General features: G+C 35.6%; 1 protein-coding gene across 5 annotated transcripts in view; it reads right to left on the reverse strand.

Annotated features, from left to right (window-relative positions):
• The window catches only part of TEX11 (testis expressed 11), a 385,652-nt gene that overhangs the window by 62,121 nt on the left and 311,056 nt on the right, over positions 1–12,475 (reverse strand). For all 5 annotated transcript variants that reach the window (XM_054470766.1, XM_054470768.2, XM_054470767.2 and 2 more), the window contains 3 exons: positions 11,283–11,353; positions 9,726–9,842; positions 552–624 (listed from right to left, as the gene is read on the reverse strand). In XM_054470766.1, coding sequence (XP_054326741.1) covers positions 552–624; positions 9,726–9,842; positions 11,283–11,353 — 261 coding nt within the window. The remainder of the gene's footprint in view (positions 1–551; positions 625–9,725; positions 9,843–11,282; positions 11,354–12,475) is intronic.

Consider the following 12,475-nt stretch of genomic DNA (forward strand, 5'->3'; position numbering starts at 1 on the left):
ATAATAAAATATTTAATGCTATACTTTCATATAAAGCAAAGTAAAAAATATTCTTAATCTGTGTGTTACAGAGTCAATACTGATATAGAGTGGAAACAAAATCAGCTCTTAAAAAATCATTTGGGCTGGGAGTGGTGGCTCACACCTGTAATCCCAGTACTTTGGGAGGCCAAGGTGGGCAAATCACTTGAGGTCAGGAGTTCAAGACCAGCCTGGCCAACATGGTGAAACCCTATCTCTACCAAAAAATACAAAAGTTTAGCCAGGCGTTGTAGTGCATGCCTGTATTCCCAGCTACTCAGGAAGCTGAGGTGGGAAAATTGCTTGAACCCAGAAGGCAGAGGTTGCAGTGAGCCAAGATCACGCCACTGTGCTCCAGGCTGGGTGACACAGTGAGACCCTATCTCAAAAAAACAAAACAACAGAAAAAAAAACATTTGACTGGTTATCAAGTACCGCAGTGGCACAAATTTCTGGTGACAAAAGACTTGTTTATTCAGATTCTAAGCTCCTTTCAAACTGTGTTACCAAATTTCCAGTTCCTACTGTACCTGTTTGTTTCAGGAAATTCTGGATGTCATTGCATGTCTGGATCTCCTCAAGTGCACGACTCAGGAACATGGTCTGTTTGGCAACAATGTAACAAGATAATTAGTCCCAACAAAAAAGAACTTTAAGCAAATTAATATAATCTCATATCATTTTCATTAAAAACAGGTAGAAATAAATTAATAGAAAAATGATAGTTTAAACTGAACATTTTGGAGTTTATACAGAAATATTAGCCTCTATTTGCACATTTCCTTATTGTTTCAGAAAAATGAGGATTAAATAGAAAATCTTGAGCATTATCAATTTCTTTAACAATCTAGAACAGAAGAGAAACACTTCTAGAATGGTTGTGTAAGGAGCTCCATGGATCCTCTCCTCAGCAAAACAATCATCATAACTAGTGAAAATTAGAAAACATAATCATGTAAAGGCTCAGGAAATTGCCCTGAGGGTATAGAGAAAATGAAGAAACATTTATTCCAGGAAATCTACTAAGTCTTAGTAAGAACAGTAAGAGCCCGTGACATTTAAGCTATGATTCACTCACCACCCGCCAGCTCAGTGTGATGTAAGCACTACTTTAGGTGGGTGTGGCCAAGAAGATAGGACTCTCTCTACCTCCAGTTTCTTGGCTAGGGATTCTTTGAAGGGCCAGAATGCTGGCACTTCTCATCCCCCCAGATCTCTACTGTAGAAGCTCTATTATAAACAAGCATAGCTCAGAGGCCTAGAACTCTCTTTCTCTACCCAGCCTCTATTTGTAAGGCAAAAGCTCTATCCCAGGCATTGCAAGCTCAGGATCCTGGGTCTCAATCTCATCTCATCCCAGCTCTCTCATCTCAGCTCTCATCTCAGCTGCTTATAGGATAGAGTGTCCATGCTGGGAGCAGCAAGCCAAGAATATCAGGGACTACAACTCTTGCCCAGTCTTCCACTCATACAGTTGGATTGTCACTCTGACAGAAGTGGGCCACTGTCCCTGCCCCTAGCTCCAAAACAGTGGTTCAGTTTCTGCCCAGTAGGAGAGGCAGATCTATAGCACTCCCTAAAGGAAATGACTTTAATTGGAACAGAGCATGGGGAAGTTCAAGTCTAAGGACACTGTAAAAAATCATGGAGATTTTGGTAGTGAGCAATTAAGAGGAGATTGGTAGCTCGATGATATTAAGAAGAAAATAATAGATCAACTAGAAGTTTATAGAGAGAAGTATGTGAAGAGACAGCTAAGAAGATTTCTATTCCTTCAAAGGGGTCCTATTTTAATTGGAACAGGCTGTGGGGCAATTTATGCACGAGAGCATTTTAACACATACACACACACACACACATGCACACACAGTAATCACCTAGCAATTAGTCAACACTAACAGCTGGATGTGCTACCAATAGAAGAAGGTCATCTAGAAGCTTAAGAGGTCAGATCAGGAAAAGAGTAATAAAGAACCCTCCTAAAATCACTGTCATCCTTTACCAGAGGGAGGTATAAGCAGTCTTTGCACAGGCAAAGACTGTGCCTTCCAAAGAGTGACATCAGAGTCTATGTACCATGGGGAAAATAGACTTCACTATTTCCCTATAGCTAATTCACTAAACAAATAAAGAAGCAAACATTAACATCCACAAACCCCATGGGGAGATCAGTACCCAAAGATACTACAACATATTATCTAAAACGTCCAGTTTTCAACAGAAAATTACAAGATATGCAAAGAGACAGGAAAGTGTGACTTCTACATAGGAAAAAAGCAGGTAACAGGAACTGATTCTGAAAAGGCCCAGATGTTAAACTTAATAGACACAGAATTCAAAGCAGCTATTTTAAATATATTCAAATAACTAAATGAAACCACAGTTAAAGAAAGAAGGTATGATAAAAATGTTCATCAAAAATGAATCTCAATAAAAGGATAAAAATTATAAAAATCAGATGGAAATTCTGGAGTTGAAAGCTACAATAAATGAAATTTTAAAACTCACTAGTGGGTATCAACATTAGGTTTGACTTAGCAGAGGAAGCAATCAGCAAACATGAAGATAGATTAGTAGAGATTACGAAATATGAGAGCAGAATGAAAAAGAAAAAAAATAAACCAAGCCTCAGTAAAACATGGGACACCATTAGGCACACCAGTATACCCATAATGGGATTACCAAAAGAAAAGGAGAGAAAAAGAGAAAAAATATTTTAAACGAATGGCTGAAAATTCCCTAATTTTGATGAAAAACAATAATCTACACACTCAAGAAGCCCAAAAAACTCTAGGTGGGATCAAGAAACACAGATATCCAACCAAGATACATTACGAAATGGTAAAAGACAAAGAAAAATTTGAAAGTAGCAAAGAGAAACATGACTCGCCACATGTAAGGGTGATTAAGATTAATAGCTGATTTCTCATTAAAAACAATAAAGGCCAGAAGGCAGTGGGACAACATATCCAAAGTGATCAAAGAAAAATAAAAGTCTACTAATAATCTAATACCTAGAAAAACTATTATTCAGAGAAGGTGAAATAAAGATGTCCCTGGATAAACAAGAGCTGAGAGAATTCGTTGCTAAGAGACAATCTTTCAGGCTGAAAAGCAAGTAATGCCAGACAGTAATTTGAATCCAGATGAAAAAACAAAGAGCACTGGTAGCATTAATTATATAATTATAAAAGACAGTATTAATATAAATGTACATTTCTTCTTCTCTTGTTTTAAAAAAACAATATATATACACATATATGTGACTATATATTTGTATTGTTGGGCCTCTGACATATAGAAATGAAATATATTTGACAATAACAGCACAAGAGGCAGGTGGGAAGAAAGTTGTTTTGGAGTAAGAAAATGAGACTGATATGGTTTGGCTGTGTCCCCACACAAATCTCATCTTGACTTGTAGTTCCCATAATCCCCATGTGTGGTGGGAGGGACCCAGTGGGAGGTAATTGAATCATGGGGGCAGTTTCCCCCATGCTATTCTCGTGATAGTAAATTCTCACAAGATCTGATGGTTCTGTAAGCGGCTTCCCACTTCACTCGGCTTTCATTCTCTTTCCTGCTACCCTGTGAAGAGGTGCCTTCCATCATGATTCTAAGTTTCCTGAGCCCTCCCCAGCCATGTGGAACTATGAGTCAATTAAACTGCTTTCCTTTATAAATTACCCAGTCTCAAGTATTTCTTCATAGTGTGTGAGAGAACAGACTAATCCAGAGACCATGCAGTAACTCTAATCTACAGGAAAAAATGAGGAAAAGCATAAAAGGTAAGTAAGATGCTTAATATAAGAAACCATAATATACTTTCTTCTCTAAGTTTCTTTATTTTTGAGACAGAGTTTCGCTCTTGTTGCCCAGGCTGGAGTGCAATGGCGCGATCTTGGCTCACTGCAACCTCCACTTGCCGGATTCAAGTGATTCTCCTGCCTTAGCCTCCTGAGTAGCTGGGATTATAGGCACCTGCCACCATGCCCAGCTAATTTTTTGTGTATTTTTAGTAGAGATGGGGTTTCACCATGTTGGCCAGGCTGATTTTGAACTCCTGACCTCAAGTGATCTGCCCACCTCGGCCTCCCAAAGTGCTAGGTTTACAGGTGTGAGCTACCACACCTGGCCTCTTCTCTGAGTTTCTTTAAAATACTTAAAATTCTATAAAGTGATACTATAAGATGTATTGTTGTGTTTGGAGCATATATAGATGTAATGTGTATAACAAAATAGCATAAAAAAGAGGAGAGAACAGAGCTAATAGGAATAGCATTTCTATATCTCACTGAAATTGGGTTTATAATCTAATGTAGATTCTGATAAATTAAGATCTATATTGTAAGCCCCAGAGTGACCACTAAGAAAATAACTCAAATATTGTGTAAAAATCATTAAAAGACCAAAAATGTTACATTAGAAAACATTCACTTAATGCAAAAGAAAAGAGTAAAGGAGAAAATCAGGAATAAAAAATACATGAGATACATAGAAACCAAAAAGTAAAGTAGCAGAAGTAAATTCAACCATAAAAATAGTAACATTAAATGTGACTGCATTAAACAACCCAATAAAAGACAAAGATTATCATATTGAAACAAAGATGACCCAACTACATTCTGTCTACAAGAGACACATATTAGGTTCAGAGACAAATAAACAGGTTGATTGTGAAAGGATGGAAAAAATTATGATATGGAAACATTGACCATAAGAATGTTAAGGTGACACTACTAATATAAGACAAAAATAGACTCTAAAACAAAAAAAAATACTAGGGACAAAGAGGAAAATTTTATAATGTTAAGAGGGCCAATCCATTGGAAATGTATAGCAATTATAAACATATATGACCTAACAACAGAGCCCCCAAAATATAAAGCAAAACTGGGTAGGATTGAAGAAAGAAATAGATAATTCAACTTTTATTAGTTGGAGACTTCAATAGCCCACTTTAAGTAATGAATAGAATAAGTAGGCAGAAAACCATCAAGGATATAGAACACTTGAACAACACTATCAACCTACTAGACCTAATAGCCATAAAACATTTCACTAACCCAAGTAGAATGTACATTCTTCTCAAGCACACATGCATGGCACTTTCTCTAGGATAGCTCACATGCTAGGCCATAACACAAACTTCAAATAAATTTAAAATAATTGAAGTCACAAAGTATGTACTCTGATCACAGTGGAATAAAACTAAAAATCAGCAAGAGAAAACAATTTGGGAAATTCACAAATACGTGAAAATTAAACAACAGATTCCTAAATAATAAATGGGTCAAACAGGAAACACAATGAAAATTAGAAAATATTTTGAGACGAATGAAAAAAATACAACATACCAAAATTTATGGGATGCAGTTAATGCAGTTCTTAAAGGGAAATTTATAGCTGCAAAAGTTGATATTAAAAAAAGAAATATCTCAAATCAGTAACTCCAAGTTTTACCTTAAGAAGCTGTAAAAACAAAAGCAAACTGAACTGTAAACAAGCAGAATGAAGATTTGAGTGGGAATTAATGAAATAAAGACTAGAAGTGCAATAGAAAAAATGAAACCAAAAGTTGGTTCTTGAAAAGAACAACAAAATTGATATACTTTTGTCTATACTGACCAAGAACAAAAAGAGAGAAGACACAAATAACTAAAATTAGGAGTAAAAGAGGAGGTATCACTACTGACCTTACAAAAATAAAGAGGACTATAAGGGAATACTATGAACAACTGTAAACCAACAAATTCTATAACTTAGATGTAATGGATAAATTTCTAGAAAGATAAACTACTAAAACTGACTCAAGAGGAAATACAAAATCTGAATAGACTACAAAAAGTAGTGAAAAATTTATAATCTGAAAACCATAAAACATTGTTGAAAGAAGTGAAAAACCTAAATAAATGGAAAGATATTCCATGTTCATGAATCAGAGGCTTTAATATTCTCCCTAAACTGATTTACAGTTTCAATGCAACCCCTATCAAAATCACAGCTGGCTTTTTTGCAGAAATCAACAAGTTGGTCCTAATGGAAATTCCAGGGACCTAGAATAGCCAGAACAATCTTTAAAAAGAAGAACAATGAGGGAGGACTAACACCTTCCTATTTCAAAATGTACTACATAAAGCTATAATTATCAAGGCAATGTGGTATTGCCCTGAGGACAGACATACATGTCAATGGAATAGAATTGAGAATAAACCTTCTCATTTATGGTCAAGTGATTTTCAACAACGCACGAAGATAATTCAAGGGGAAAAAACAGTCTTCAACAAAGTACTAGGACAAATGGATATTCAAATGCAAAACAATAAAGTTGGACCCCTATCTCACACCATACACAAAAATTAACTCAAAATGGTTCATAGATCTACATGTAAGAGCTGAAAATATAAAAAATCTTACAAGAAAACATTGAGGTAAACCTTCATGACTTTGGATTAGAAAATGGTCTTAGATATGATAACAAAATAAATAAAATGGATATCATCAAAATTAAAAATGTATTTCAAAGGGCACTAGCAAGAAATGGAAAAGACAAACCACAGAACAGGAGAAAATAATTGCAAGTCATGTATTTGATAAGAGTATAGTATAAAGAATATATAAAGAATTATTACAACTCAGTAGTAAAAAGACAAATAGGCTAATTTAAAATGAGCATGAAGCACTTTGGGAGGCCAAGGTGGGCAGATCAGTTGAGGTCAGGAGTTTGAGACCAACCTGGCCAACATGGCAAAATCCTGGCTCTACAAAAATACAAAAATTAGCTGGGCACAGTGGCGTGTGGCTGTAGTCCCAGCTACTTGGGAGGCTGAGGCAGGAGAATCGCTTGAACCTGGGAGGCAGAGGTTGCAGTGAGCTGAGATCGTGCCACTGCAATCCAGCCTGGGTGACAGAACAAGACTCCATCTCTAAATAAATAGATAAATGCAAAAAGATTTCAATAGATATTTTCCAAAGAAGATATACAAATGGCCAATAAACACATGAAAAGATTCTCAACATCATTAGTCATCATGGAAACGCACATCAAAACCACAATGAGGTATCAATTTATACTCACTAGGACGGCTATAATTAAAAAGATATAATAACAAGTGGTGGCAAGGAGGTGGAGAAATTGGAATCCTCATTCAGTCCTGGTGGGAATGTAAAATGGTGCAGGTGCTTTGAAAAACTCCAGCATTCCTCAAATGATGAAACATAGAGTTACTATATGACCCAGCAATACCACTCCTAGGTATATTTCATATTGAAAGAAATGAAAACAGATTTCCATGCAAAAATTTGTACATAAATGTTCATCACGGCATTATTCGCAAGAGCTGAAAATTGGAAACAACCCAGATGTCCATCAATGGATGAATGGATTTTAAAAATGTGATATATTTATACAATGGAATATAATTCAGCCATAAAAAGAAATGAAACACTGATACATGCTACAACACGAAGAACCTTGAAAATGTTATTTAGACATTTATAAAAGGAGCCAGTCAGAAAAGACTACAGATCAAAAAACATTTGACTTTTGTATAAAATATGATGATGATGACATTTATATGAAATATCTGGAATAGGCAAGTCTATACAGACAGAAAGTAGATGGTTGCTTAGTGCTGGTGGCAGGCAATGAGAAGTGACTGCTAAATGGGTAAGGGGTTTCTTTTTAGGGTGATAAAAATGTTCTAAAATTAGATTGTATCAATAGTTGCACAATTCTGAGAATATTCTAAAAACCAATAAATTGTATACCTAAGTGGGTGAATTGTAAGGTATGTGAATTATGCCTCAATAAGTCTGTTAAAATATAATCAAGGATAGGGATCAGGACACTTTTTGTATACAAGGCCAGACAGTAAATATTTTAGGCTTTCCTAGCCATATACATTCTCTTTTACATATTTTTCTTTATTTTCAACCACAACCCCCCTGGGGCCTGATTTGGCCAGTTGGCAGTAGTTTACCCACTCCTGCTCTAGGAAAAAGGTGTGGTTCCTTGACAAATTACAATTACTATATATTTTTACCTATCCCTCACTTTCTCCTAACTCATACTCAGAAGGGTAGAGGCAATGTTGATAAAACTATGCAGTCCATCTATATTCCTTCATCAGCTACTTATTTGGAAATATTCCCATTTATGAGGGTTTAGAGAACAGGGAGCAGATGTATACAACAGAAATCAACAAGTATTCTTTAGAGAGACAGAGTACCACTGTCTGATTCATAGGGACCACACTTAGATGATAAAAGGCAGAAGTGCATCTTCAATGATCTAAATAGACATCCTTTCAAAAGCAAAGAAGATTATAGAAAGGTTACTAGTTTAGAGAGTTCTGAGAAAACACAGAGGTGTACATGAGAAAGAACACAGAATAAAAAAGAACGGTAGTTAGAAACAAACAAAATACTGATTGTACTTAAGAGTTTGTGAAATTTCCCCCACATCAATTTGATCTCTATTCACTAAGATAAAAAATTAAACAAACTCAGGATTACCAACCAAAAAGGAAAGACTTTTAGAAATTTAAAAGCGTATATAAAAATAAGATGTTATTACTATTTTTCAGTAAAGCAAAAGTCCCTATTGAGAATTAAATTACATTTACCTTTGCCTGTTAAGTAGAATTTTTGTTTGTTTATTTTGCTCTGGGGCAGGCAGAGTCTTTTCTCATCTTCTTTTAAAATAAAAAGACTTCTTAAAAGAGGGCCCCCTTTACTCCTCAGAGGCAAGGACTTTGGCTTCTTTATCTCTGTATCCCCAGTACCTAGAAAAGTGTCTGGTGCTCAAATGTTTTTCGAGTTGAACTCAACAATGGAAGGGAAAAGAAGTGAAATAGTTGGCATAGATCTGGTGAGAGTTTGTTTCAGATCCAAAGAACAATATGAAATAAGAGATTAACAGGAGGACGAGAATAAACAGCAAGGGGTTTATAACACTTGGAGAGGAGAGAAGGTGACAAGTATGGGAAATTAGGAAGTTTTCTTTGTCCAGGTAAGAGAAACCAAGCAGAGAGATCTAGATCTTAAAAATCATACAAAAATGCTATTGGTCTGATTTGGAGACAATTTTCTTAGATTGAAAGAAGAAAGGTAAACAGCTAAAAGCAAACCAATAATCTGGTGTATGGGAGACGGTGATATTGATAGCTCCTAAAAGGGGTAACATTTAAGAATCTGATAGGGGAATTCAGGCAAAGGTAAGGAATTCTGTCTTGTAGAAATTAAGTTAATGAGATATTTAAGGATGTGGGAAAAAGAAAGCAAATGCAATTGAGAGAATAAAAACAAGATAAGTAATAATTTCAGATGGCTATCAAAGCTATGGAAACAGATGAGTTCTTCCTTAGAAGATGTGATAAGAAACAAAAGTGGAGTCCAAACCCGTATATAATCACAGGCAGACAATGAAGATAAAAGATATTTAAAAACATTTTTGGAAAGAGTGGTCCACAGGAAGGGGAATTTTAAAAGAAGAGATATCTAATCTTCTTAAAAGAAGAGGCCACGCCAAAAGTAACCTTTGCTTAGGAAGGAATTAGCCATTACAAACTTTTGAAATCAAGATGATGCTGGAGTGGAGAAAAGGATTCTCTAAAGAGAATCAAAAAGAACTGCATCAGGGAAGGCAAACATATCAAATAGCACACTGAACTCTTGTCTTTTCTTTGAATGTTGCACATTACCTGTTCAAAAGCTGTTGAAGCTTTTCTCCCTTGCTCTAGATCAACTGCAACTGCCATAAGTAAACATGTTTTCCGTGCAATCAGAATTACTTGATCAGAAGGACAAAACTGGGACATCTGATAAGAAGTAACCAGAACATCAATGAATAGTGAGAATTCTGCCAGGTGAACACAAACAATCAGAATGAAAATCAGCAACTTCCTGTTTGAATGAGAAAATTCAGCTGGAAAAGCACATGTCACCACAGAAATGATATAAACTATAATACTGATTTATGCTTTTAATTTTATATTACTTTCCATTGTTTTTAGTACCTTCCTAGAGATAAAAAGCTTCATTTCTTCACAGTATTCCTATCTTTTCCAGTGACAAGTAGTATCATTTGCCCTTGTATTTCTATCTAGTGATTTACTTCTTGGTTTATGTTGTAATTTCTAAGTGATTTTTCCCCTGGCAAATAGATTTCCCCCTTTGTATTGAATAGAGCCAAAATTAGTATATATATTGTCATGGTTGAAAGAGGCATTGTCAAATCTTGACAGGCATTAGTCATGACCTCATCATTAACATTGTATAGTTTTAGGAAAAACTCCCAGCTACTACAATAAAACTCTAGGCCATTTGGATTCTTACATGCCAATCCTACAAGTCCCATCACAAATGCCAAAACTAAAACCAATTTATTTCACTTAATTAAAATGGCAGCCATGCCTAAACTTGCAAAGACTATTTCTTAATCTCCCCAAACATTCAGTGATCATAATCATCATTGTTATTAAATTAATAGCATTTTAAGACACCCAATCTCTTTAGGTCTCTGATTACTCTTATGTGAGATGAAGGAGTTGTGCTAGATAGTCTTTATAGTTCTTCCTAGCTCTAAAACTCTTAACATTTAATTGATCTCAACATATCATACTGTGTATTCCTGAATGTGTGTGAAGGATATTCTTTAGCCCTTCTCCTTTTATCTTCCTGTCAATACTTGGTCCTCTTTCTGGCATTTAACCTCTACCTTGGAGGCCAACGACTATTTAAAAATGCTTATAATTAAATAACAAACTCACAAATCACTACACTCAGGACCTGCTATAGGAAAGTTATAAAGGAGGCCTAAGCTTCTTATCTCTTTTTTCAACCCCTGCTATCCCCAGATACTTATTCTATGTTCTTGTAGACTTATTCCCATAACTCTTCATAATGTGTTGGTAATTAACAACTACTTAGAGTATTCCCCTCCTAAAGATATTTACATTTTAATATAGGACTTTGGGAGGCTGAGATCCCTTCAAAGGCAAAGAAATAAGTCTTAAATGGTAGAACTTTAGGCTCCCTGATGAATGTTTCTGATATTTTGGTATAGAAAGATATGCCCCACATTCTTACGTTATACCCTAAAAGGAACAAATTCTTCTTAGGTCATTCCTGCTTACATATATATTAGAAGTTCCTAGATCAAGAGACAATCCTAGTCTATATTTAGCCCTTTACTATAGCCATAGTGGTTATAGCCTTGTTGTGGTCCATACATGAGATACTTACTAAAAGAAACTTACCTTATAAGAAAGTATGAAAAACTCTCTCATTATCACTGGATCTTTGTCACATTGCACAGCCAAGTTCCAAGCTGGAAATTAACATGAAATAACATAATAATATGAAATTATGAAAATCTACCATTTAGTCTGTACCATTACAATTTCTGATACTTACACCTTTGATATTAACATACTAGTAAGGGGTTTCTCAAGGTTTAAACAATTAACTTTAGGTTTTAAAGAAAAATTTTCCAGGTAAATTTAGAGACTCTCGTCAATTCCAATCTTCAACACTAGACCAATGACCAAGGGAGGTACTGCTGAATTTTTTAAAATTGGGGACATGCAATAAGAATTCTTAGCTGAGGCCAGGCTTGGTGGCTCATTCCTATAATCCCAGAAGTTTGGGAGACCAAGGCAGGAGGATTGCTAGAGGCCAGGAGTTCCTGAACCTGCCTGGGCAACAGAGAGAGACTCCGTCTATACAAAAAAATTAAAAAACAAACCAAACCAAAACAAAACTAGCCAGGTGTGGTGGCACACAACTATAGTCCCAGAAGACTGACACCAGGAATTTGAGGTTACAGTGAGCTATGATGGCACCACTGCACTCCAGTCTGGCAGCAAGACTCCGTCTCAAAAAAAAAAAAAAAATTCTTAGTTGACACAAATCTATCTAAAAATGAAGATCAACATGGATAGAGCTCACCAACTCGCAGTGGTGAAAGTAAGTTAAAATTCACCTAAGAACAAGGTACACTGGAATCAAGAGTTGAGAAAAATTACTGAAGAGATTAATATCTTCCAAAGAGCAGTAGAAGCCCTCATCAGGCATTAGTCAGCATCATCTTCCCCTTGGAAAATTCAAATTAAAATGCAGTAAAAGTAAAAACATTCCTTTTCAAACCTTCAAAAGATTAAAGTCACCAAACTTGTCTATATTTTAGATGTTTGTTATTTTTCATTATTTGCATCAGTTTCTTAGAAGTCAGATTGTAGTATTCATTCCCTTTCTCCCAGGATTAAAGCCCTATTAAACCTCATAACACAGGGAGAGGTTCATGTAGAATCAGTCCACTTTGTGGCACTGCTGCTTAATTGCTCATGCTTACTTATCACTGCAGTAACTGCCTCCGCAAGTTTTAAAATCATTTTTATTGAAATAGAGCCGTTATAAAGTATATTACACAACTCATAATTGTACAGCTTGA

The sequence above is a fragment of the Pongo pygmaeus genome, chromosome X (genome assembly GCF_028885625.2).
Source record: "Pongo pygmaeus isolate AG05252 chromosome X, NHGRI_mPonPyg2-v2.0_pri, whole genome shotgun sequence".
NCBI lineage: Eukaryota > Metazoa > Chordata > Mammalia > Primates > Hominidae > Pongo > Pongo pygmaeus.